The sequence below is a fragment of the Choloepus didactylus genome, chromosome 7, assembly GCF_015220235.1.
Source record: "Choloepus didactylus isolate mChoDid1 chromosome 7, mChoDid1.pri, whole genome shotgun sequence".
Taxonomy (NCBI): Eukaryota; Metazoa; Chordata; class Mammalia; order Pilosa; family Megalonychidae; genus Choloepus; species Choloepus didactylus.
The window spans coordinates 38,784,281-38,809,660 of NC_051313.1; the positions used below are offsets into that span (position 1 = coordinate 38,784,281).

At 36.5% G+C, this 25,380-nt stretch overlaps 1 protein-coding gene and 1 long non-coding RNA gene across 12 annotated transcripts in view; one reads left to right on the top strand and one right to left on the bottom strand.

Moving 5' to 3' along the window:
• Positions 1 to 602: 602 nt before the first annotated feature.
• The window catches only part of REV3L (REV3 like, DNA directed polymerase zeta catalytic subunit), a 229,754-nt gene continuing 204,976 nt past the window's right edge, over positions 603 to 25,380 (top strand). For 3 of the 11 annotated variants that reach the window (XM_037843751.1, XM_037843752.1, XM_037843756.1), the window contains exons 1-2: positions 10,498 to 10,626; positions 13,187 to 13,254. Coding sequence is in view for 3 of the 11 variants with exons in the window: in XM_037843746.1 (XP_037699674.1) it covers positions 936 to 1,074 (139 nt within the window). In the remaining 8 variants the exon portion in view is untranslated. Of the gene's footprint in view, positions 1,075 to 10,497; positions 10,627 to 13,186; positions 13,255 to 19,067; positions 19,253 to 25,380 lie in introns of those variants that run through there. The other 8 variants (XM_037843749.1, XM_037843750.1, XM_037843747.1 and 5 more) reach the window with 6 other exon arrangements.
• LOC119539900 lies at positions 3,069 to 6,110 on the bottom strand. The gene is made up of 2 exons (XR_005217968.1): positions 5,804 to 6,110; positions 3,069 to 4,394 (listed from the first exon to the last, which is right to left on the bottom strand). It is a non-coding gene; the product is annotated as an uncharacterized LOC119539900 (long non-coding RNA).

Here is a 25,380-nt window from a genome sequence, read left to right on the forward strand (position 1 = left end):
ACCGCCCCCCGGCCACGCGCGGGAGCCACGGCATTACCCCAGAAGAGAGGTTTCGCCGCCCACCCTCCCTCCCGCGAGGCCGTGAAGGCCGGAGATCTGCGCCTCGCCTCCCCCCTCCCGCGGGCGGGCTTTCTTACCTCGTAATAAAAACGGCTCCGCCGCTGCCCCCCTTCGCCTCTGCAGGATGTGAAATGGCCGTCGCCGAGGCAAGCACGAGTGCCGCAACTGCGGCCAATCCCGCGTAACCGCCAAAACGGCCCTGAACACCGGCGTCCCCCTCCCGCAAACTCCTTCGAGCCCATCCATGACATCGGCGCTCCGCCGCCCCCTCCGTTGCCCCTCACCCAGGTGGCCGTGCCCACCGGCCGAGTTATCGATCATCCGCGCCAGGCGCGGGCCCTGCTTTCCGCCAACCCACTCCCTCGCTGCCTGCCCGCGGGCGGGGAGAAAACAACATCTCGGCGCCCCCCTCGGTGTCCCGCACGGCGCCCGCCCCGCTCCCCTCCTTTTCCCGCCGCGTTCCCTCCCCCAACTACTCACGGCCCTCCCTTCACCACACACACAACCCCTTTTTCCCCTCCCCCAGTGGTTGCGTCCGTGACATCATCATCATGGCAACAAGAGCTGCAGCCTGGGAGCGAGGAGCCCGTGTGATCCCCGGCGGCGGCGGCTGTGGCGGTAACACCAGCACCGACGAAAGCGCAAGGGCTTCTCTCCTGCTGCCCCTCGCCGGGTGCTCCTGAGGAAGAGGCGGCGGCAGCAGTGCCAGCACCGCCCCGCCTGTCGCTCCTCACGGTGTCTGTGTGTGAGGGGAGGGGGCGCCGCCGCCGCTGCTGTGGGGCCGCCGCTGCGGAGGAAGCCGCCGCCGCCGCCGCCGCTGCTGCCGCTGCCGAGTCGCTAGTGAAGGGGAAGTGGTGGCGGCGGCGGCGGCGAACATGTTTTCGGTGAGGATAGTGACTGCCGACTACTACATGGCCAGCCCGCTGCAGGGGCTGGATATCTGCCAATCCCCCCTCACCCGGGCCCCTGTCAAGAAGGTGCCGGTGGTGCGAGTCTTTGGAGCGACCCCGGCAGGTAAGCGGGCGCGGGGCGCGGGCGGGAGCCGGCGGGGTGCCGCGGCCGCCCTCCTCGCCGCGCACACGCGCACACGCTGCCGGCGCCGGCCCTCTCCTTGAATCGCTGCTGCGTCTTCCCTCGCCTCCGCCCTCCTCGCCTTTCCTCTTGTGCATGACATGAGGCGCAAAAATGTGGGTCCGCGCTAGCGCTGCGCTCCCCCGGGCGGGGAGGCGGCGAGTGCCGAGTGTTTACACTGCGCGTGGCGGACTAGAGCTGGATCCGCTCTCCCCGGTCTAAGGCTGGGGGAGCGAGCTCCCTCGAAGAAAGGCCAGATGGCCGCGCCATGTCCTCTGTGACTGAGTTCGCAGGGCCAGGCTTTGAGGTCGGTCACTGGTGGGAGCACGGACACCCCCTACGTCTCCCAAGTGCCCCTTTCTGGAAATAGCTTTACGAGGAGGAGAAGTGCCAGCTCTGCTGTCAATCGCTCCTCATTGCTTTTTCTCAGCAGCGCTCTCCTCTGCCCCTTTCGGAGATGGAGAGGGCTGGAGAGAGTGGCGCCTGGGGCCAGATAATCTTTTTCATTGAAGCAACCATGTGGCTCTGCTGTGAGTGCAGGTCGTGACTCAGAGGTTGGGGATAGGGCGGCTTTCTCAGGTGCAATGTTTTCAGGGAAATATGAATCCTTGGAAGTAGGAAATGCGTGTTTGTTTCCTAACGTAAATCATCCTGCTTAATAGGTTGAATTTATTAGGAACCACAGCTAAACCCAGCAGCCCAAACATGAAGAAATGCCCCTATGCTGGGTAGTAGGAGAGCATTTTAAATACACACATTAAAAAAACAATAACGTTTTGAAGAAAGAGTGGAGTTGGGAGCCAGCATTGAGGGAAGCTGTGTGTTCAAAGCTCTTGGGAGTTTTTGAAAATATAAATAGGATAAGTAGCCAAATTTATAGGCGTGTTTAATTGCTTTGCTACATCCTTTGAACTGCCTACATGAAATATTGGAGCTGCCTCCTAGAAAGAGATGCCCTTACCTCTAACTATGCATTGCCCTATGGGATTTTAGATAGCGTTTCCCACTTGATGCTCCTTGTCCTCGTCACCATTCATCTTATTACTGCTGTCAGTTTCTGTGGATACCAAGATAATAGCACTTTCCCAAACATAAGCTTCATTCTAAGTGGTTATCTTTTAATGTGAATTCTCTTTGTTAAAAATTTCAGTGGGGTTAGTGAGATTTGTTGGAGTATTGCTGTTTAAAATAATAGCGAAAAAGATTTTGATGTTACGGACCTTGTAAAATAGGGAGTTTGAATGGTGTTAGCAATTTGTTGAAAGTGAAGCACTTGAAACTTTGATCACGTTGGAGGCTGGAAAATAGAGGCAATAAAGTGTTCTGAATGATAGGTTTTCTGCCCTTTTAAACATAGTGGTGCTGTCTTTGTTTCTAATAGGAATTTCTGTGAAATATGCTGTTTGTTCGCACTTCAGGTGCAGAGAAAGAATAAGATAGTGATGTTGATGTGGCTCTGTTCAGCCAGATTTCTAAATTATAAAGTGGCCATGCTTATAGGATATATTGTGACATTTTTGTGGTTTACAGCTTGTATGGTTTGAGTTCCTATTCTACATTGTTTTTTTTTTCCTTTACACAAGTCATTAAATATGTATTTCTGAGTGATTTTCAAGCTCTGTTTTACAGGAAAAATTTGTTAAATAAATGAATTTCACTGAAAGCTACAGTAATTCTATTACGTAAGAGAATACTCTTAAAAAAAAAAATAAAGACCATGATGTTCTTGTATATTTATGAATAGGAAAAATAGACAGGTGAACAATTTATACTGTGATGAAAACAATTATTTCTCCCCTTCTGGACATCTTATAGTAGATTACCATCACCACCACCACCACCACCTTGAAATGTGTAATGTAAATGAATAAAAAGACTTTTTTGGTACATACATTGAAACAAATAAATGATATATAGAAATACAAATTTCAGAATTATGAGTTTGATGTATATATATTTCACAGTTTCAAACATAAAAATTTTTGTGTTTCCTCAACAGAACAAATTTGAAGTCATTGGCATACATCTAGAATTTAGAGCTTTCAGAAATGAATCCACATTTTTAGCATGTCAGAAGCTCCCAGTGAAATTAGTATTAATTAAAAGTAGACAAAAACTGCAGAATTGTTTATTTTTGTTTTCTCTCCCCAAAGAAAACTCATCCAGGTCATCCAATATAAAACTTGAAAATAATTAGTGTAAAAGAGTGGCCAGTTTTGCTTAGTAAAAGAGTGAATGCTAGAATTTTTAATGGAAACGGATTTATTGTTTGAAAGTATAAACTATATTTATATATATACTAATAAATCAAGTGAGTTAATGGAAATTTGCAACACATGATAAACCCACTCTACATAAAGTATCATAAACAGGTCTTTCACATATAGGAGTTAATTTTGGAAATCTTTTAATTCTTTACCTTGTCTTGGAGAAAAAATGTTTTAATCTGAGTTCACTTTACAAATGAGATTTTCACAAATAGCAGAAGAAAATTTTCCCGAATAAAGTGTTCATTTCAAACTTATAAATTCTATAGAGATTGGATCAATACATTTGCACTAGCTCAGTTTTTCTATCTTTGCATCAAGGGTTTTTCTGCTTTAGAAAACAGTCCAGTTGACTTTTCATTGTCCTGTGATGTGAGGACACATCTTGACTAATTAAAAAAATAAATTAAGAATACATCTTGGGTTAAAAAAGCTCTCATATCTCTAGTTGGTGGAATTTGAAAAGGTGTAATAAAAGTGGCATATTCAGATTTGAATGGTAATTTCTGACTAAGTGATTTAATCCCGTCCTGACTGAGGATATTGAATCCTGAGAGAATTACTTAAATTTTCTTAATGTGAGTGATAGATTTTTTTTTTTTAAAAACAAAAACCTCTTCTGCTTTTCTTTAATTCATTTTTTAAAACGTCTTGAACATTGTTTTGACATCACAGTGTATTAAGCAGTATCATTTGTAGAAATGTTTACTATATAACATTTTGGAACTTGTACTAATGAAGGGAAGCAAGGTCCTGAATAACAAAAACTAGAACAATGTTTTTTACTTAGAATATTGGTACTGCTTTGGGAATTCACTTCAGATAAAATCCTGTGGCTTGATTGTGAGGATTTAACTCAGGTGGACCTGGGAAGCTGTCCCGTTTTCCGTATCCCAACTCTTACTTGTTGCAACTCACTTCATGCTCAGCTGGGCAGCTTTCTCAGTTTTCACAGCACCAGGTTCAACAGAATTATTCTTTCAAAGGGCTTTCCTGCTGGGATGCAGAGTAGGAGTAAATAGAAGAGTGTGAGTTCTCCACAAAGCAAGTAATTAAACGAAGTAGGCCAAACAGACTATAGAGGGAGCTGCTCATCATTAGGATTACTGTAAGGCATTCTGCCAATCCCCTCTCTAAATCTTCCTCCAGCCCAGTGAATATTTTAGTAGGTGGTTCTTGATACTGACAAACATGAAATCAAATTTTCAATGTAAGAAATTGATAATTCTGAAATGTATAAATCTGTGTAAATAAGTATGAAATAGTACAATTTCGACTATAGTTTATGTAGATATAAACTAGCATGTATCAACCACAGAGATTACAATTAGTTTCTCTAATAAAATTCTTGTTTGCTCATGGCCTTTTTTAAAATTAACTCTATCAAAAAAATAAAACATTTCAAACTGCTCATAGCCTTTTAAAACCATTTAAAAATATTTAAGATCACATAATACACATTTGATATCATTAATAGAGAGAAAGGTTTTCAGGAACACTCCTGAAATTTAGTGACTCTCATCACAAACAAAATTAGTCATTTTAATTTATTATGTATTTGAATCCCTGAGTAGCACATTTTATTGGCTTTTTGTATTATATTTTATTAAAATCACAATCAAATCAGAGACTTAAGCAGGAGCCCTCTTAAATCTGTGGGTACAGTGGAATTTAGTATTGTGTGTTTCAATAACAAATCAACTATGTATGTCCAGTTAATTTTTAGGTGTCATCGTTAGGAATAACTTTCCCCCACCAAAAACTGACAGTGTGGTAGAGATGATGAGACACATGTAAGCATACGTCAAATGTCATATGATGGGATTATAATAGAAATGTGTATACAACATAGCAAGGGCTCAACAGAGGGCATGGTCATTGAACAACTGGAGGGCAATAAGAGAAGTCAGGGAAGGCTTCATGAAGGAAGTATGATTAAGTCATTTTAAAGGAATTTTTAAAGAATTTGAAAATTCTGATAGAGGAACAGATACAAGCAATTCACACATGAAAAGAAAACTGCTCTGTATGGGGCAGGTTGACAATACATATCAAAATTCTTGAAATGTTCTTTTTTGACCCAATAATTTTAGGGTTGGGGATTTTAATCTTATTAGTATAAATCTTTTGGCAAATCTGATTATCTTTTGAATCCATCTACTTATTTTCATTATTCATCACCACCCTAGTCTAAGCTACTACCATTTTTGGACAAGTTTACTACAGTAGCTTCCTGTCTTGGCCTATCCCAATCCACTCTGACCCCTTCTAATCTGTTTTCTACACAGTAATCAGAGGAATCTTTTCAAAATGCAAACCTGATTATATCACCCTACTACTTGATATGCTTCAGTAGCTTTTCATTGCATTTAAGATAAGAACAAAAACTACGGTACACATCTTACCTGGTGGCATCTGCATGTCTTACAAGGTCTTACATAGTCTGGCCCGTACCTTCTGTCCAGTCATGGCTTGAGCCATGTTCTTCTTGCTTTGCTCTTTGTCTTCCAGCCATATTGGCCTTATTTTGGTCCCTTATTCTTGCCATGCTCCCTCCAACAATGGGGTCTTTGTACCTGCTGTTCCTGCTGCCTAGAATGTTTTTCCTTTTTCTTTGCCTAAACTCCAATATATCCTTCCTCAGGGAAGCCTTCCCTATCATAGACTATCAAAACTCCGTGAATTCCCTTCATAGCACTTGGTTTAGTTGTAATTTTATGTATGTTGAAGATTAACTTCTCTTTCTCCCAATAGAATGTAACCTCCAAAAATGTGGTAATATGTTATTTTTGCTCACCATTATTGAGTCAGTGCTTAGCACAGTGCTTGAATTCAAACATTTGTTGCAAGAATTAATCAATAGAGGATAATCATCACAAAACAATCCCACATGTCTAACAATTGGAAAATGGTTACGAAAATTGGGTATATTCATATAATAGAATATTTATGTCATTAAAGTCATGTTTTAGAAAATTTATAATAAATAACATGGGGAAATGCTGTCAGTGTATTTGGAAAAAAAGTCATTTTACAAGGTAGTCAATTAAAAAGGCAGAAACAACTGTGAAGATCTACACCAAAGTATAAGGCAGGTATTGTGTATTTTTCAGATTTTCTACAGAGACCATGTATTGATTTTATTAATATAGAAAAAATAAAACCTGTCTATGTACAAACTAAGGAAAAACTGGTTTTCTAGGTATGTTCAGAGGTATAGTAAGAAAGATGTGAGTGAGGTTCATAATGGACTCCAAAATAAAATGTCAACCAAAATATACAATTGCATGATGATGGTATAGTACTTGATTGTATAAATTCAATTAAGGAACTGCCAAATTATTTGTATATTAAAGCAAGCCAGTAATTTCTGGTTTTATTACAACCATTTTTATGTAAACTGATATTAATTTTAAAATATTTTTAAAAGTAGTGTGGTTTTGGCATATGACAGCAATGAAACAGTAGAGGTCAGAAATTGATTCAAATATATATGAGAACTTAGTATATGATAATAGGTATCACGTTTGCCTATCATTAAGGAAAACAAAAGTATTTAATAAATAGTGTTGGATGGCCAGTTTGTAATCTGGAAAAAATACAAAGTTGGCTGCCAGATGAGTCAAAGATTTAAATGTGGAGGAAAAAAGAAAGCATAGGATAATTATTTTTAATCTAATCTAGGAATGATGAAGCCCTTTCAAAGTATGAAACAAAACTTATGCCAGATTGCTGAATTTTACAACATAAAAATGAAATTCTTGTTGGGAGAAAAATAAAAATTAAAAGAGAAGCAGACTAATATGTATTTGTATACTTTTCACAAAGGACTAATTTTCTGTCAGTATACAAAGAGCTCCTACAAAAAAAAATTCAATGGAAAAATGAGCAAAGAGAATTCATATGAAAATATGTACAGTTTTATTTATAATAAAGATGTAAATTAAAGATACACCGTACTTTTTTTCACCTATCAAATTGGCAAAGATTAGGTACACAGTGTTTTGGGGGAAGAGGAGATTGAGAGGAGAAAAGGACTTTCTCATACATTGCTGGTGGGAATATAAAGTGTTCATTTATATGAGAAGTAATTAAGTTGTTCTCAAAATAAAAAATGCACATACATTTTGATCTAGCAATTCCGTTCTAGGATTTTATCCTTTAGCAGACTTTTCATGTGTGTCAAATGAGTATGTATGAGAATATTTATGGTAGCATTATTTGTCATTATAAAAGATTGGAGACAACCAAACTATAAATCAATAGGTGAGTGATTAAATAAATTATGGTTTATCTATTCAATGGAATACTAGGCGGCCCTTAAAAATAATGAGGCAACACTATGTGTACTGCTGTGGTTCCATGTCTAAGACGTATTAAGAGAAAAAAAGCAAGATTCAAGACTCAATGTATAGTATGCTGCCATTTGTGTGGTTTATACTACATAGAGTATGTAAATGTGTTGTCCAGAATATCTGGAAGGATACATGAGAATTTGGTAACAGTGATTGCCTATAGTGAGGGGAACTGGTGGCATAAAGGACAAGGATGGGAGACTAACTTTTTTTGGTATATTGTACCATTTGATGACTTTCGAACATTTTTTACCATGTGCATGTAATGCCTCTTCAAAGTTAATATTTTTAAGTTATATTGTGCTTGTAGGAATTGGTAAGGAGGAACAAAAATAAAAGGCCATAACGGTCATTGTAAACAGCTGTCAAATGTTGACTCCAATACTGTGTTTAATTTTAGATTTTGTTAAGAGGTCTTCTAATTAATGACTTCCAGTTGATGTTATGTGGCTCACTGGTGGATGGCCCCATTGGCCATTGGGGTCTGAAGGACGGCTGTGGGTTCCTATAATCAGAGAGCATCATGAGGGATGACCAACAGTTACTGCTCCTTAATATTTTAAGTGCATTAAAGGAGGTGCTTTACCATTTAGAATCCACTTCAGCAGCCAGCTAAAGAGCATGCAGCTGCTTCTTATGGAGAAAGGGATCCATGGGGCTGCTGCTGCTGCTACTGGGGTTCATATCTGGGTGCCTGAGGATCATGTCACCCACCACAAGGTGTAGCCCATTGATGATAGCAGAGAAGGGCATTTATGGGGCCCATTTCCTTCATATCTGTATTCACCTGTATCAGATTTTCCTAGTTGTGTGGGCCTGTTAATGTTATTTTAGCTTTTGTGCACCTGTTAATGTTATTTTAGCGTTTGCTACATCATGACCACCTGATATTGCATGCAGGTTCTGCAAAGTGAAATATTGTTATTTTGAAATTCTGTTATTGATGTGAAAAAGTTTGGTTTTGAAATTCATTCATGCTGTCACAAATTTCAGTGTTACAAAGGCCAAAGAATATCTACTTTAGTACTTTCTGGTTTAATTTTTCTTCTATAATTATATAAAGAAAATGTGATGCATTTTTGTCACCAAGCACCATGTAGGTGCCTCCATCTGTTTGCTGAGTAATATTATGTACAATGTGAAGAAGGTTAAAAAACACTGTTCTAGTTGAATCCTCTCGTTTTATGTATTAAAAACTGAAATCTAGACAGGCAAGCTCAAGTAACCTATAATTGGTTGGTGTGGGGCTAGATCTGAAAACTGGGGATCTTGGTTCAGCTCTCACTGCCTCACACTGGCCTTCCAAACCTGAATAGAAATTGGAGGAAAGCATTAATGATAAATTAAAGGTGAAAGTACAGAACCTTGGGGGAATTTTAATATTAAAAGAATTGCATGTACATGGGTTATAAATCTTGGAGGGCCTGCTGTGTCCAGTAGTGCTTAGTATCTTTCTGTAGAATAGGTTATATATAGTAGGATTAATAGTAGTGTAGCTATCTCCTTTGAAAAAAAAAGTTCGTAGATCACAGCAAGGGGAATTTAGGATAGATGTAAACAAAAATTGATGCTGGAATTGTATGTATGCAGTTTTTCAAATGAAAAGGGAATGTGTTAGGACACCTTGCAAACTCCTTTGGTGCTATAATTAAGTTTTCTTTCATCCTGCTTTTGATTGGTTTGGAATTTATTCAATTAAAAGTAGTATGAGTAAGAAATGATTTGGTTTCAGAGGATGTTGCCGTTAGCACTAGATATTTCAAAGAAATATTTAAAAACTTATCAAATAAGATAAGGGATATGTCTCTTTGGTACCTGACTGCCATTTCAACACTACAGTGATACTAAATAAGAGAGGAAATAATAGGAGTTAAGGTACAACTAACTTTGGATAAAATTGTGTTTACTTGTCATTTCTAGGTAAGTTATAGACAAGGCAGGAATGGGTGTTTTGGCATTTAAAAAGAATTACACTGTCCAAATATAAAATGCATGCATTTTTGAGACCAAGACTTATTATAAGTAAAAGTAAGCCCCTCTAAATGACAATCTAGGTAACCTTTTTTTTTTTTCTTTTGGTCATCTTTTTAAGTTTTCCACAGTTGTCTGTGTTCTTCCAATTCTCTGCAGATTTTTAAATATTTCATTTTTAAATGAAAAATACTTGTGTAATTAGTTTTGGGTAACTGGACTGTTTTCTGCAGCAGAAATTGAATATATGCCTATTAAAGTAAATTCAGAGAAAAATGGGTAATAATTGTCAATGAAAAAATTAGATTTTCTTTTTTTTTTTTTTTCCAATTCTGTTTTCTTTTTACGTGGTAGTTTTGGGAAATACTAAGCACTTAAGGTCAGTTTTCTTGGGGGAGGTTATTTAATTTTCTTTGGGTTCAGAAAGCACTTATTATATAAATGGTTCAAATAATGAAAGAAAGCATGTTACCTCAAAAATGATTGTGTAATATATAACAATTTACAAGTTCTCTATTTTTCCTTCCATTTATTACTATTACCAAAGAAGCTGTAACAAGAATTAAAAGGAATATCTTATTTCATATATATATATATATATACACATTCACACTTCCAAAGTAACATACTAAATTAAGTTTTGTTTGAGACGGTGAAATGAAAGCCTTTATAAGTAAGAATACATGTTGATATGTTTAAAGAATGTAAAGTTAAACATGTTGGCATACTCATAGTTGTCAGAATAAGAAAATGACTAATCTAAAATTTCATTTCAGAATAAAAAACCAAGACAAGCCACATAAAAGCAACCTAAAAATTAAACCACCATATTATTTGTTTTAAAACTATGGAATAATATATCTGAGGAAGATTTCTCTCAAAATTGTTTTTCTCAATTTCAAGTAAGTAATTTGTTTTGGCTAATATATTGGGGATGAGGGTGGTGGGGGTGAGCCTTGTCATTGAAGTTGGTAAATCCTACTCATCTTTAAACACTCAAGTATCAGAGTCTTCAAAAGCCCTTTTCTGACTCTTTCCTCCACCCCTGAAAAATTATCTCCTTTGTTTCCCATAGTTCTAGCCTCCTTCCACATTGCTGATAAAGGACTTACTACACCCAGTATTGTGTTTGTCTGTAGGCATAGTTATGTGGCCCTTCCCTCATGTGTCTCCCCATTCCCCCCAGTGGCAATGAGCATGGGCTTTCTAGGCCTGCGAACCTGACTTTGAATCTAATCCTGCCCCTTTCTGCTGGCAGACCCTGGGCAAGTTATTTTATTTTTATGAGCCTTGATTTCCTCATCTGTAAAATGAGTTTTAATAATTGTTACCTCACAGGGTTATTATAATTAAATAAGTATGTCAAATGTCTGTCATGTATAGTAACGTAAATGCTACTTTCTTATTCTTCTATCTCTAGAATCTGCCACATTATCTCATATGTACAATTAAATGTTTGAATTGAATTGAAATGAAATTGAAATTTTTGTAGCATTTATTTATTTCTCATGTTAGAACAAACTAAAATACCTGCACATTGTGGTGGTGTAAGGTTTTACTCTTAGTTACTGATTGAGATGTCTACATGCTAAGTTATTTCCTATTAAACACTTTAAAAAAGCTATTTTCTGTAAGTACCTAACCCAGGCCTGAATTTTTTTTTTTTTTTTTTTTTTTTTAAACTCTTTGCTAACATAAATTTACAGACAGAAAACTGTCCAGGCTTGATCTTGCTTTGCAAAAGGGCAGTGTTAAAGTCATTATCAAGGAGAAAACAGCAGTCTTCGATTGCTGCAGATTAGGTTAAGTGTTTTTCTTGTGAAAAGAGCCTTATTTTCCAAAGCCATCAGTAGAGCCTTTTTTTTTAAATGACAGGATGTGTTGAAAGTGTGTGTGCCAGAGATCATACCAATAGGATGTATTGTTCTCTTGGTTTCGGTTGTTTTTTTTTTGCCTTTTGTGAATTTGTAAATCACAAAAAATTGAAGCCTAATAATTTTTAAAACTATTTAGAATTGTGGAGTGTGGAACAAATGAATTCGTTATTGTCCAGCACTTCATCTCTTTTCACCATATGCCCGGTTTTTTTTTTTTTAAAAAAAAAACATTGTCTTAATTTTTTTATGAAGTCATTAAAACGATTTTCAAATTAATTTTGATGTATTGCACCTTGGTTGATGATGCTTAGTGAATTTAAAGTAGAAGACATATTAATCAAAAGACCTTAATTTTACATCATTTTACTAAGAGAGATAGTAGACCATTTACTGAGCTCTTACTCTGCATCCTGTTCTGAGTGATTGACATGTATTAACTTATTTAATCTTCACAACAGCTCTATAAGATAGGTGCCTGTTATCCCCATTTTACAGTTGAGGAACTGAGGCATGGAGAGGTTAACTTTTGCCTAGAATTGTGTAGCCTAATGCTTACCTCATAGTGAGGATTAAATGAGGGAACATGTATTAGGCCATTACCTGTCTAAACAAAAGAAGTAGAGAAGAAAAATCTGAGATTTATGTCTCCTAACACTTTCAGAATTTGATAATAGTCATTATTAAGAGGCAACAGTGTGACCATAAATGTATTCTCATTCATTATTTTGGTGATAGTATATGCTGGTACACTGTACTGACCTGTTCTTTTCTGAGCCATATTAAGATCTCCTCTCAAACTCCTTTTCCCATTTAGACTAGATAATTTTGTTTTATGTATATGTTTTTATAAGGTAATGGTAAGACTTTGTTATAATGTCAATGTGATATATTTTTATAAACTTATTTTAACTAAACATGTAGAATATATTCTCACTGTAAAGTTTTAAAACAGAACAAATAAAGGAAAAATTCTCCTTGATACCAATCCTAATCTCCTGCCCAGCTTTTGCTGCATAACAAACCTCCCTAAAATTTAGTGGTATAAAACGATATCCATTTATTAGCCCAGAGCCCTGGGCTAAATGTGTTGATCATTTGTGCTATACCGCTTCTGACTGGGCTTGTTTATGTGACTGCAATCATCTGGTGGGTCAGCTGGAAGCTGTTAGGTCTAGTTTGGCTTTACTCACACATCTGGAAATTGGTGCTGGCTGCTGGCTGTCTCCAAAAGGCTCTTCGTGGCTTGTGTTCACCTGGAGGCTGTAGTTGGGTATACTGGAACAGCAAATGAAGACAAGCTCCACATGTTTGCTATTGTCCCATGGGCCAGAGCAAGTCATGTGGCCAATCCCAGAGTCAGTGTGGAAGGTGTTTACTAAGGGTTTATGAAATATTGAAGGCAATTATTGCAGTAAGCTACTACAGCACTGTTGCTCACTGACTCATTTTTCAGGAAACAATTGCCAGTATGTCAACTGACATTGTCCCTATTTTGAAAAACTAAAATGTTTATATAAACAATTTGTTCAACAATTCAGGTAAAATTAGTTAATTCCTTTTTTTTTATTTTTAATTCCATTCTTAGCATCATTCCTGGTCCCATTCATTCAACAGATATTTACACCCACCAAGAGCACAATTAGGTATTATGAGGTAAGCAGCAGATGGAGCAAGACTATTGGGTTTATCATCCACGTTTCTTAAACTTGCCTACTTATCTGTTTTGTTATATGAACAGAAAAAGCACACAGTTTTAACAATTTTTAAAAAATGACCTACAGTTTACACCTGTGTATATCTTGTGTGCTATAATTTTAAAATGTCATAAGGATTTCTTCAAGTGAGAAAAACTGTAATATAGAGGTTGTTTTGATCTGTACTCCTACCAGCAATATATGAGACTTTTTCCATTTCCTCACCAAGATTATGTTCTCAAATTTTTTGATCTTTGCTAATCTAATAGATAAAAATATTGCTTTCAGACTAGTTTTAATTTGCATTTCTATTATTATGAGTGAGACTGAATGTCTTTCTGTATACTTGAGAGCCATTTGTATTCCCTTTTCAATGTACTATTTGTTTATCTTTTACCCATTTTCCTGTTCTGTGCTTTGGTCTTTTGCTTATTGATTCCAAGGAGCTCTTCATATATTAGGAAAATTGGTCTCTGTATGTGAATTGAATTATAAATATTTTTTCCAGTTTATTTAAATAGTATTTTTTTTCATTTTTTGAAGCACTTTCACATCTTAAATGGGGCTTTTAAATCACATTTAAAGTTAGGTTTAAATATTAGACATGGGAATGGAAGGAAAAGTTCCTGACTTTATCACCTCTTATATAGACAGGGTGACTTAAAAATGTACAGTTTCAGAAGGATCCTATCTTCGATTTTTTATTTTCCTTTTCTAGTTTTGGCTCTGTCGTGAGACCACTTCTTTTGACAGGTGAGCCCAAGGAGTAGGATCATTCTTTGTAGTGCTTTCTTTAGTTGACCAGACTGTATGGCGTAAGTGGAAAATACTTTGTGTCACTTAAAGTAACTTGTTAATAATGTTCTTTAAGTCTTGTCTACTCCAGCTTTGTCAGTATGTGTGTGAGTGTGTGTGTGTGCTGTTTAATATGTACAGCATATATATGTACATAAATAGTGGTAGTGGTTTATACAATGCTTTACTCTATATAATCCTTTACTAATTCAGCCAGCCTTTATATCCAATCAGCCTCAGAGAACAAAGACAGAGAAACAGTGTTTGGTTTTTTGAGAAATCAATAATGCTTCCCTGTAGCCAGATAATATCCTAGATTTCTGATGAGATTATGGGGAGCTACGAAGAGGGTGCAGAGGCATCTGTGACCTATTGCAGCATTGCCATTACAAAATTCTATGATTTCTTCCATTGACTTCTGTGATAGCACTTCTAATAGAGGGGACTAGAAAACTACAAGGCTACATAGGTTAGCATGTTGTTTTGAGTTCTTTAAGGTAGCTTTCAAGTTTTTAAAGTTGTTATACCCTTTATATGTAAATGAAGGGTTTGTATATTTTAATGCCTGGCTGCATTTAAAAAAAAGCAAAAACAGAAAGGAATCCTTAAGTGATTTTATGGTGGGACATTGTTGAAAACCAATTATTTCCATGCTTTACATAGTTTTTAATTTTTCCAAGTACTGGGGTGTTCTTCAGAATGTATTTTTCAGTTTTCATCAATTTTTAAGTAAATGTCTAATTCACAATTGAAAAGAAGTTTTCCATTTATTTGATACAATTTGTTCATAGTATACTATATTTCCTTGATTGTTTTTATGGATTTTAACATTTCTGAGATTGTGATAATCTCAAAATCAATGTGTACATTTAATATATTAATATTTTCTCCTGAAAAGCGGGTATTAAACAGATGGGACATCTTTAAATAGATGATTTCTCAAAAGAAAATGTGACATTTCTTATTTTTTCATCCTCTGTGTACTTACTTTTAATCTAATGTGTCATGGAATGAGTTAGTATCTTTTTATCACTCTTTAAAGAGACCCTGTAATTCTTTTCTTCTTGAACTCTACTTCTTGTCCCATGTCAAAATTGCTATTCATGTTTCCTTTTAGTTTGAATATTTGCATAATATATTACACCTGTCACTTTTTTTAGAATCCTGTTATGTCACTTTGGTTTTTTTTTTTTTAACCTCATCTGAGGATCTTTTTAATAGAGAAGTTTTAAACTACAAAAACTTGATATAATATGTTAGATTTTCACTCCTATAATTTTATGCTTTTTAATAATTTTATTTTCTTTCCTTGGTTTTTGGTTTTTGTAGTATAGACCTTTTTTTGTGTTTCACCTTTTAAAAAAGAAATATTTAAAAGCGTATACACAGAAATATAGTTATAATTATAAAACTGAAGAACAAGCCAAAAATATTATTTTCTTTTATGTAGTAAAAGGAATTTGGGTTATTTTAACTTTTCAACTCTTCCAGTTTCCCAAGCTAATCTGTAAGACTAACTTATAAATGTTGAATGTTTTAAACTGAGTATCTTCTCTTTCAAAAACTTTTTAGCTTATGTGTTAAATTTCACTAGAATAATATGGACTCAATTCTACATATTAATTTGGTATGGGGCACCATTACTAGTCTATTTATACCATATCATTAATACTCATTCTTGAGTGCCAATTTTGGTTTGTTTTTTGGTTGGCCAAAATATATTTTCAGATAATATATATTCTAGTTACATTTCTGAACCCTTATATATCTGAAAATGGTTTTTTGTTGCATGCACATGATAATGACAACATGACTCAGTATGGTATTCTTGGGTCCCAGACTTTGTCCTTTAAATGTCTTTAAATATTGTTCTGGCATCTTCTAATTTTGACTGGGACCGGAAAGTCCTTCAGATGTAGAGGTGCATAGGCTTTGCATTTGGGGATAGTTCTTTCATTGTACCTTTGCTTTCATTCCACTTTTTTTGTGGTGTTTAAATAACATATATATTATCTGTGGATTGGATCACATTTCTTTTCTATAGCTTTCCACTCTCGTCTTAACTTTGTCCTTTTGCATTCTTGACAAACATTTTTATTTTCATCTTCTACATTACTGTTACGTTTTTCTGCAATGTGGATTATAATTCTTCCTTTTCTCCAGTGTGGATTTTAATTGTGGTGGTGTTTTTTATATTCCTTTTTTTTTTTTTCCTTATCTCTTGAAGAGTTCCATTTATATCTTAGTCTGCATATAAGTCTGTTGTCTTTTTTTCCTTTCTGTTTTTCTTTTCCAACTCATCATCTTTCCTTATGAAAGGTGTTTCACAGAAGCCATATTTTCTTATGTATTATTGAGAACACACAGCAGATACTTTCTACATTTCTTCTGTTACCTACTATAAACATTCACAGATTTTTCCTTTGGTGTTGCTGAATGTTTATATAATAGGTGTCCTGCTTATGAACAAGAGGCTATTTATCTAGGCCTAGTCCTTGCCAATGGGCAAGGTATGGCAAATATACCTAGTCTTCATTTTTCACTTGAGGTGATAGAATTCCCCTCCCAGATTTACAGACCTAATGATTGTGCACAACCCACTTAAATGAAAACGTTCATCTAGTGTGCCTACACTGAATTGAGGTTGAAGAATTTTCCCTCTGCTCTTATTGCCCAGTTCTCTGGCTGTGTGGGAGCTAACTTATTCCTGGATGACCTAAGAGTGTGTTCTTTTCAACCAGAATCATATATGAAAGCTTTCAGGTTGTAAATGCCCTCAAGACTTTGGGTGATTTTATTATTAATGGAAACTGATTTCATATCCTAGGATGCTGAGAGCTGTGCTCTTTCCAGTTTTGTTGATGCTGGTTTTGGTGTGTTTTCAGAACAGATGCAGAAAGAAAAGTAATGAGTGAGAGAATACAACCTTAGACATCTTAGAAAGGTTTTAGTAGAGGGCTGGCTTCTGTTGAAACAGACTGTCTTCAAGGTAGAGAATAGGGTTGTATATCTTAAGTATTTTAGTGAAAAATTGGGAGAAGGAATTTATATTTCCTGTATTTCTATATATAATCTGTATTTCATCGATTTTAAGAAGCATATCCCACCCACCCCATTTGTATATCTCAATCATTAGGATGTGCCTTAAAGTCAATGGTGCACCATATTTAATTCTCAGTATTGTTTTTTTACATTACTAAATGTAAAAATTAATGATGTCTTATAATCCTGGCATTTTAGATTCAGTGAAATACATTTGTGGATGTTTAGCCTAGTGTCATTCCAAATTGAATCTCCTTGTTTGTTGTGAATAAAAAGTTAATAGCTTTTTTTCTCTCTGGACAGTTTTGGCCTTGGGTTAACTTCCTTCCTTTTTTCACCTGGAAAACTGGTAAAGGTAGAATGTTAGCTGTGTAACCAAACACCATTGCTTATGGTAAAAGTAACTTGTGGTTAGTAGATTACATATGGACTGGAAAGATAGTGAATAAACTAAATATGTAGTGGGAGGCTACAGCTTTGGGCTTTTCTGAGTGTGATGACTCTTACAATTGGGAAAGTCTGTTGCTGAGGCTCAGGAAACTTTGCCTATAGGACTGGAGATACTGGATGTTATTTGGTTGCTTCTAAGCTAGGGTAGCTACTGCACCCTCCCTTGTGATCTCATTCCCTTATATTTGACCTGATGCCAGAGCAAAGGGAGAATATGTGTACAGAAAGAATAGCCCCTGAATTGCTGTGAGGGCTCCTGCTGAAAAGAAACTGCCATACAGGCATGTTGTTTCCTTTTTTTATATCCTGCTGAGTATATCCAATGTCTACTGTGGTGTTTTGGGTTGTGAGCCTCATTGTCTAATTGGACCTGATGTGGTGTTGAACCTGTATTTCGTGGGGTTTTTGTGGTTTTCTTGGTTGGTCTGTGTTTGTTGAGTGAATTTGTATTTATTATTTGTTCCTGATAAATTTAAATTATGAAATATGTAATAAATATGAGAATGTCTATATCATGTAGATTAAGGAATAATAATAAGACAAACGTATCTACTATCCAGGTTAAGAAATAGAACATTACCAGTACTTTTACGGTCCCTGATTGCCTCTTTCTCTCCTAACCCCCCTGTAGTAACCACTATCTTCACGTTGGCTAATCATTTCCTTGCTTTTCTTTAGAGTTTTACCACATAGGTATATCCCTAAACAGTATATTGTTTAATTTTATCCTTTTTTGGAGATATTTATGTGTATGTTCTTCTGTAAAACTTTTTTTGACCCAACTATATGTTTTGAGGGTCATCCATGTTAAATTGTATAACTTAGTTCATTCATTTTCACTGCTGTGTGGTACTCCATTGTAAGACTATACCACGATTTTATTTATTCAGTGTCCTATTTGTGGGTGTTCACGGTGTTTTGCAACAATAAACAATGCTGTTACAGAAACCACTGTATGCAAGAGTTTATCATGGTTGTCCTAGGGGTGGAATTGCTGGGTAGTATATGCACATCTCTACCTCATTAGGTAATGCCAAATTGTTTTCCAAAGTGCTGGTAACAAGCTACACTCCGACCAACAGTGTATGAGGGTTTCTGATGTTTCATATTTTCACCAACATTTAGAATTGACAGACTTCTTAAGTTTTAAGTTAATTCTTATAGGTGTAAATGACACCTCATTGTGGGTTTGTATATTTTTCTGTCACTAGTGAGATTGAATTTTTCCTTCTGTTTGTCTCCTTGTTCAGTCAAATACTGAGAGAAGAGTGTTGAAGTCTCCAACTGTAATTGTGGATTTGTCTGTTTCTTTTTCTAGTTTATCAGTTTTTGTTTCATGTATTTTGAAGCTTTGTTAGATCCATACATATTTAGGATTCTTATGTCTTCTTGGTGAATTGGCTTTTTATCCCTGATGACATTCCTTGTTCTGATGTCTTCCTTATCTGATATTGCTATAACCATTCCACCTTTATTTTGATTCAGGTTTGCATGGTATATCATGTCAAGAACTGTGAAGGGGCTGAGATTTTACTTTCTTGCAAGCTAACAAGTTAGCCTGCCATGAATTTCATCGATGCTGGCAACAGACACACGACTCCCGGCTTTCCATTTTATATCCTGTGTCAGTAACGAGAAAATGGGAGGTGGTTGCAGACGAGTACTGAGAAGTAGGTTCAGCTATCTGAACAGAGACCCATGGAGAATTGTTTCCCCACATATCTTTTTCCATCCTCTTACTTTCAACCCATCTATGTCACTATATTTAAAATGAGTTTCTTATAGATGGCCTATAGTTGGGGTTTACTTGGTTAATCAGTCTGATACTCTTTTAATTGGTTTGTTTAGATTGTTTACATTTAATGTATTAGTAATTAGTTTAAAGCTACTATTTTGCTAGCTGTTTTCTATTCTATTTGTTTCTTTTTTTCCTCTTTTTCTGTCTTGTTTTGGGCCACTTGGATATTTTTTATTATTCCGTTTTCTTTCACTGTTTGCTTATTTTATTTATACCTCTTGTAAAAATTATTTTGGTGGGTTGCCCTAGGGTATGTAATACACATCTGTAATTAATCACAACCTTCTACCCTATAATACTACACAGATTCTGTAATATAAGGATCTTATTTGTTTAATTCAGTTTTATTGAGATATATTCACATACCATACAGTCATTCATGGTGTACAATCAGCTCTTCATACCTTCATATAGTTGTGCATTCATCACCCCAATCTATTTTTTGAACATTTTCCTTACACCAGAAAGAATAAAAATAAGAATAAAAAATAAAAGTAAAAAAGAACACCCAAATCAACCCCCCCATCCCTCCCACTCTATTTTTCATTTAGTTTTTGTCCCCATTTTTCTACTCATCCATCCATAACACTGGATAAAGGGAGTGCGATCCACAAGGTTTTCACAATCACACCGTCACCCCTTGTAAGCTACATTGTTATACAATCGTCTTCAAGAGTCAAGGCTTATGGGTTGGAGTTTGATAGTTTCAGGTGTTTACGTCTAGTTATTCCAATACATTAAAACCTAAAAAGGGATATCTATATAGTACATAAGAATGCCCACCAGAGTGACCCCTCAACTCCGTTTGAAATCTCTCAGCCACTGAAACTTTGTTTCATTTTGCATACCCCTTTTGATCAAGAAGATGTTCTCAATCCCACGAAGCCAGGTCCAGATTCATCCCTGGGAGTCATATCCTGCCTTGCCAAGGAGATTTACACCCCTGGGAGTTAGGTCCCACGCAGTGGGGAGGGCAGTGAGTTCACCTACCGAGTTGGCTTAGCTAGAGAGGGAGGGCCCGTCTGAGCAACAAAGAGGCACTCAAGGGGAGACGTGTAGGCACAATTATAAGCAGGGTTAGCCTCTCCTTTGCAGTAATGAGCTTCATAAGGGTAAGCCCCAAGATAGAGGGCTCAGCACCTGAAACCACCAGTCCTCAGTGTTTGTGAGAACATCAGCAACAACTCAGATGAGGAAGTCCAACACTTCTGCATTTCCCGCTAGTTCCTCAGGGGGCCCCTGCATATATATTTTTATTTCTTTAGGGTGTGTCACTATTTAACAGTAATCTATACAAACCTACTAGATCTCACTTCCTATTCAAAGTTCCATGTAATTATGGTATTTGAACAAACTGACTGTACAAGTTAAATTGTTTAGAAAATATAGATCCTGCACCAAATAAATATCTCTTCCCTTGGTCTCACATGGAAGTTGAAGTTTTAAAACACAGTCAGTATTGTCCTTTACCGTTTACCCTTTGGCCTGTTTTTCCCTAGTCCTAAACAGATCTGCTTCACTCATGTCTTGAATTGAAGTCTGGACTCTTTCAGCTTTTTTTAACAGTTAGCTGTATGTGCTAATACTGACATTCGTATCAGCCGAGCTCAAGCTCTGAGTTTCAGGTGTCACACAGATACCCAAAATTCCAGGGACTGATCAGGTTATACACAGAGGGATGGGCATCTCAGAATTTGGCAATAGCCATTACAATTCAGGAATAAATGTGACTGCTGCAAGAACTTAAAATCTAGGGACCATTACAATAAGTGTTTCCCGGATAAGCTGTGCTCTAAGATTCAGTTCTGAGTTTACACATTGTAATAGTCCATACTGGTGAGGCATTATAATGTTTGTCTTTGTTTCTGGAGTACATCACTCAAGATGCGTCTACAGGATCCATTCTCCTCATTGTGTGTCTCACAGCTTCAGTCCTTCTCGCAGTTGCTCAGTATTCCATTATATGCATACACCACAGTTCACCATTCTGTTCCTCAGTCGATGTACACTTAGGCCACCTCCACCCATTGTAAATCATAAATACTGCCTCCATAAATATCAGTGTGCAAATGTCTATTCATGTCCCTGTTCTCAGATCTTCCAAGTAAATACCCCATAATAAGGTTGCAGGACCTTTTGGCACCCACATATTTAGCTTCTTGTGGAACCACCACTCTGTCCTCGATAGGCTACAAAATTCTGCCTCCTCACAACAGTAATTAGGTACATCCCTCTCTCCGTTATTTCTCCAGCACTTTTATCCCTATTTATATTTTTTCTTACAATTTTATAGAGATATATTCTCATGCTGTACAGTTATCCACAGTGTACAATCAGTTGTTCACAGTATCATCATACAGTTGTGCATTTATCACCACAGTCAGCACTTGAACATATTAATCACTATGAAAAAAGTTTTTTTAAAAGAAAATAAAAAAGATAAATAGAAAAATAAAATATCATACAGTACAATATAATAGTAAGTTCAGGCAACAACACCACTACCAAGAATCTCATATCCCTCCTTTATATCCCCCTCTCATACACATTTAACTCTGGTATATTGCCTTTGTTATATTTAATGGAAGCATATTTCAATGAGACTATTGACCATAGACTCCAATTTGCTTTGATTATACCTTTTCCCCAATACCATCCCCTTTTCAGCACTTTGCGTGGTTGACATTCATTTGTTCTCCCACATGTAAAAACATTTTTATATTTGTACATTTAGTCACAATCATTGACCACTCCAGTTTTTGCTAAGTTATACAGTCCCAGTCTTTATTGTCTGTCTTTACCTCTGGTGTCATACATGCCCCTAGCCCTTCTCTTTCAGTTTTACTCACAGACATCTTTGTTCGATGTAGTTGTAATATTGTGCTACCATCACACAGTATTATGCTGTCTATTTTTGGATCCATACAATCAATCCTGAACATTCTGTAGTCCTTCAGCATCAAATGCCTGATTTCTACCCTCTTTCTGTCTTCTGATAGCCTGTGTTACAAGCTTTTAACTCTCAAAGTTTGCACATTAATGTTAGTTCATATTAGTGAGACTGTATAGTATTTGTCCTTTTGTTTCTGGCTAACTTCACTCAAGATAAAGTCCTCAAAGTTCATTCACGTTATTGTATATACCGTGACTTTATTCTGTCTTAGAGCTGTGTAATATTCCATTGTGTGTATGTACCACAGTTTGTTTATCCACTCATCCGTTGATGGACATTTGGGCTGTTTCCATCTCTTGGCAGTCGTGAATAATGCTGCTATAAACATTGGTTTACAAATGTCCGTTCATGTCTAAACTTTCAGTTCTTCTGAGTATATACCTAGCAATGGAATAGTTGGGTCATATGGCAAATCTGTGCTTCCTGAGGAACTGCCACACTGTATTCCAGAGTGGTTGCACTATTCTACATTCCCACCAACAGTGAATAAGTGTGCCTCTTTCTCCATATCCTCTCCAGCACTTGTAATTTCCTATTTTTTGGATAATGGCCATTCTCGTAGGTGTGAGATAATATCTCATTGTGGTTTTGATTTGTTTTTCCCTAATAGCCAGTGAAGTTGAGCATTTTTTCATATGTTTTTCATATGTATTTCCTCTTCAGAAAAGTGTCTGTCCATGTCTTTTGCCCATTTTTAAAATTGGGTTGTTTTGTCTTTCTGTTGGTGAGTTGTAGGATCCCTTTATATATTCAGGATATTAAACTCTTATCTATCTGATATGTGATTTCCAAATATTGTCTCCCATTGTGTAGGCTGCCTTTTTACTTTTCTGACAGAGTTCTTTGATGTACAAAAGTGCTTAATTTTGAGGAGATCCCATTTGTCCATTACTTCTTTGGTTGCTCACTCTTTGGGTATAAGGCCTAGGAATCCACCTCCTATCACAGTATCTTTAAGATATTGCCCTACATTTTCTTCTAAGCATCTTGTGGTCTTAATGCTAATGTTTAGGTCTTTGATCCATTTCTAGTTAATTTTTGTATAAGGTGTGAGATAGGAATCCTCTTTCATTCTTTTGGAAATGGATATCTAGTTCTCCAAACAGCATTTATTGAAGAGGCTGCTCTGTTCCAGTAGCTTTGGCTTGACTGCCTTACCAAAGATCAATTGTAGATGCAAGGGTCTATTTCTGAATACTCAATTCGATTCCATTTTTCGGTATATCCTTATGCCAGTACCATGCTGTTTTGACCACTGTAGCTTTGTAATATGTTTCAAAGTCAGGTAGTGTGAGACCTCCCATTTTGTTTCTCTTTCTTGAGATATCTTTGGCTATTTGAAGCACCTTGCTCTTCCAAATAAATTTGGTTATTGGTGTTTCTATTTCTGCAGAATAGGTTGCTGGGATTTTAATTGGTATTGCATTGAATCTATAAATCTGTTTGTGTAGAACTGACATCTTAACTATATTTAGTCTTCCAATTCATGAACATGGTATGTTCCTCCATTTTTTTAGGTACTGTTCAATTTCTTTTAGCAGTTTTTATAGTTTTCTCTGTATAGGTCTTTTGTGACCTTGATTAAGTATATTCCTAAATACTTGATTTTTTTGGTTGCTACTGTAAATGGAATTTTTTTCTTGATTTCTCCTCTTGTTGCACATTACTTGTGTATAGGAACATTACAGATTTTTGTGTGTTGATCTTGTAGCCTGCCACTTTGCTGTATTCATTGATTAGTTCTAGTAGCTTTGCTGTAGATTTTTCTGTATTTTCTACATATAGAATCATCTCATTTGCAAACAGTGAAAGTTTTACTTCTTTCTCTCCAATTTGGAGGCCTTTTATTTCTTTTTCTTGCCTAGTTGCTCTAGCTAGAACTTCCAGCACAATGTTGAATAACAGTGGTGACAGTGGGCATCCCTGTCTTGTTCCTGATCTTAGAGGGAAAGCTTTCAGTCTTTCCTCATTGAGTATGATGTTAGCTGTGGATTTTTCATATATTCCCTTTATCATATTGAGAAAGTTCCCTTCTATTCCTATCCTTTGAAGTGTTTTCATCAAGAGAGGATGTTGATGGATGAACCTTGAAGGCATAATGCTGAGTGAAATAAGCCAGGCACAAAAAGAGAGATTTTGTATGTTACCACTAATGTTAACTCTGTGAAATATGTAAAATAAATGGTTAATATTGTAGAATGTAGGGGACCTAGTGATAGACAGCAAATAGTGAAGGGGGAACGATAATAAGGTAAGTTTTGGAGGATAAACTTAATGTTATGGGAATGCTCAGGAAACTATGGTTTGTTAATTTCTGGGGGGTGTGGTAGGAACAACTTGGCAGAAATGTAGTTATTTTAGGTTACTGGTTTTTCTTATTCCTTTGTTATTATTTGTTTCTTTTCTTGGCGTAGGGTAGGAACATGTTGGAAGCAATGTGGTTATTTTAGGTTATTTGTTTTTCTTATTTCTTTGGTTATGGTTTGTTAATTTTCTTGGGGTATGGTAGGAACATGTTGAAAACAATGTAGTTATTTTATGTTACTTGTTTTTTCTTATTCCTTTGTTTTGGTATTGTTTGAATTTTTTTTTGTTTTTAAATTTTTTGTTAAAAAAATAAAAAGAAAGGATGTTAAATTTGGCAAATGCCTTTTCTGCATCAATCGAGATGATCGTGTGGTTCTTCTGCTTTGATTTATTGATGTAGTATATTACATTAATTGATTTTCTTGTGTTGAACTAGCCTTGCATACCTGGAATAAATTCCACCTGGTCATGGTGTATAATTCTTCTAATGTGCTGCTGGATTCGATTTGCGAGTGTTTTGTTGAGGATTTTTGCATCTGTATTCATTAAAAAGATTGGTGTATAATTTTCTTTTTTTGTAGTATTTTTGTCTGACTTTGGTATTAGGATGATGTTGGCTTCATAGAATGAGTTAGGTAGCTTTCCCTCCTTAGTTTTTTAATAATTTGAGCAGGATTGGTACTAATTCTTTCTTGAATACTTGGTAGAATTCACATGTGAAGCCATCTGGTCCTGGGCTT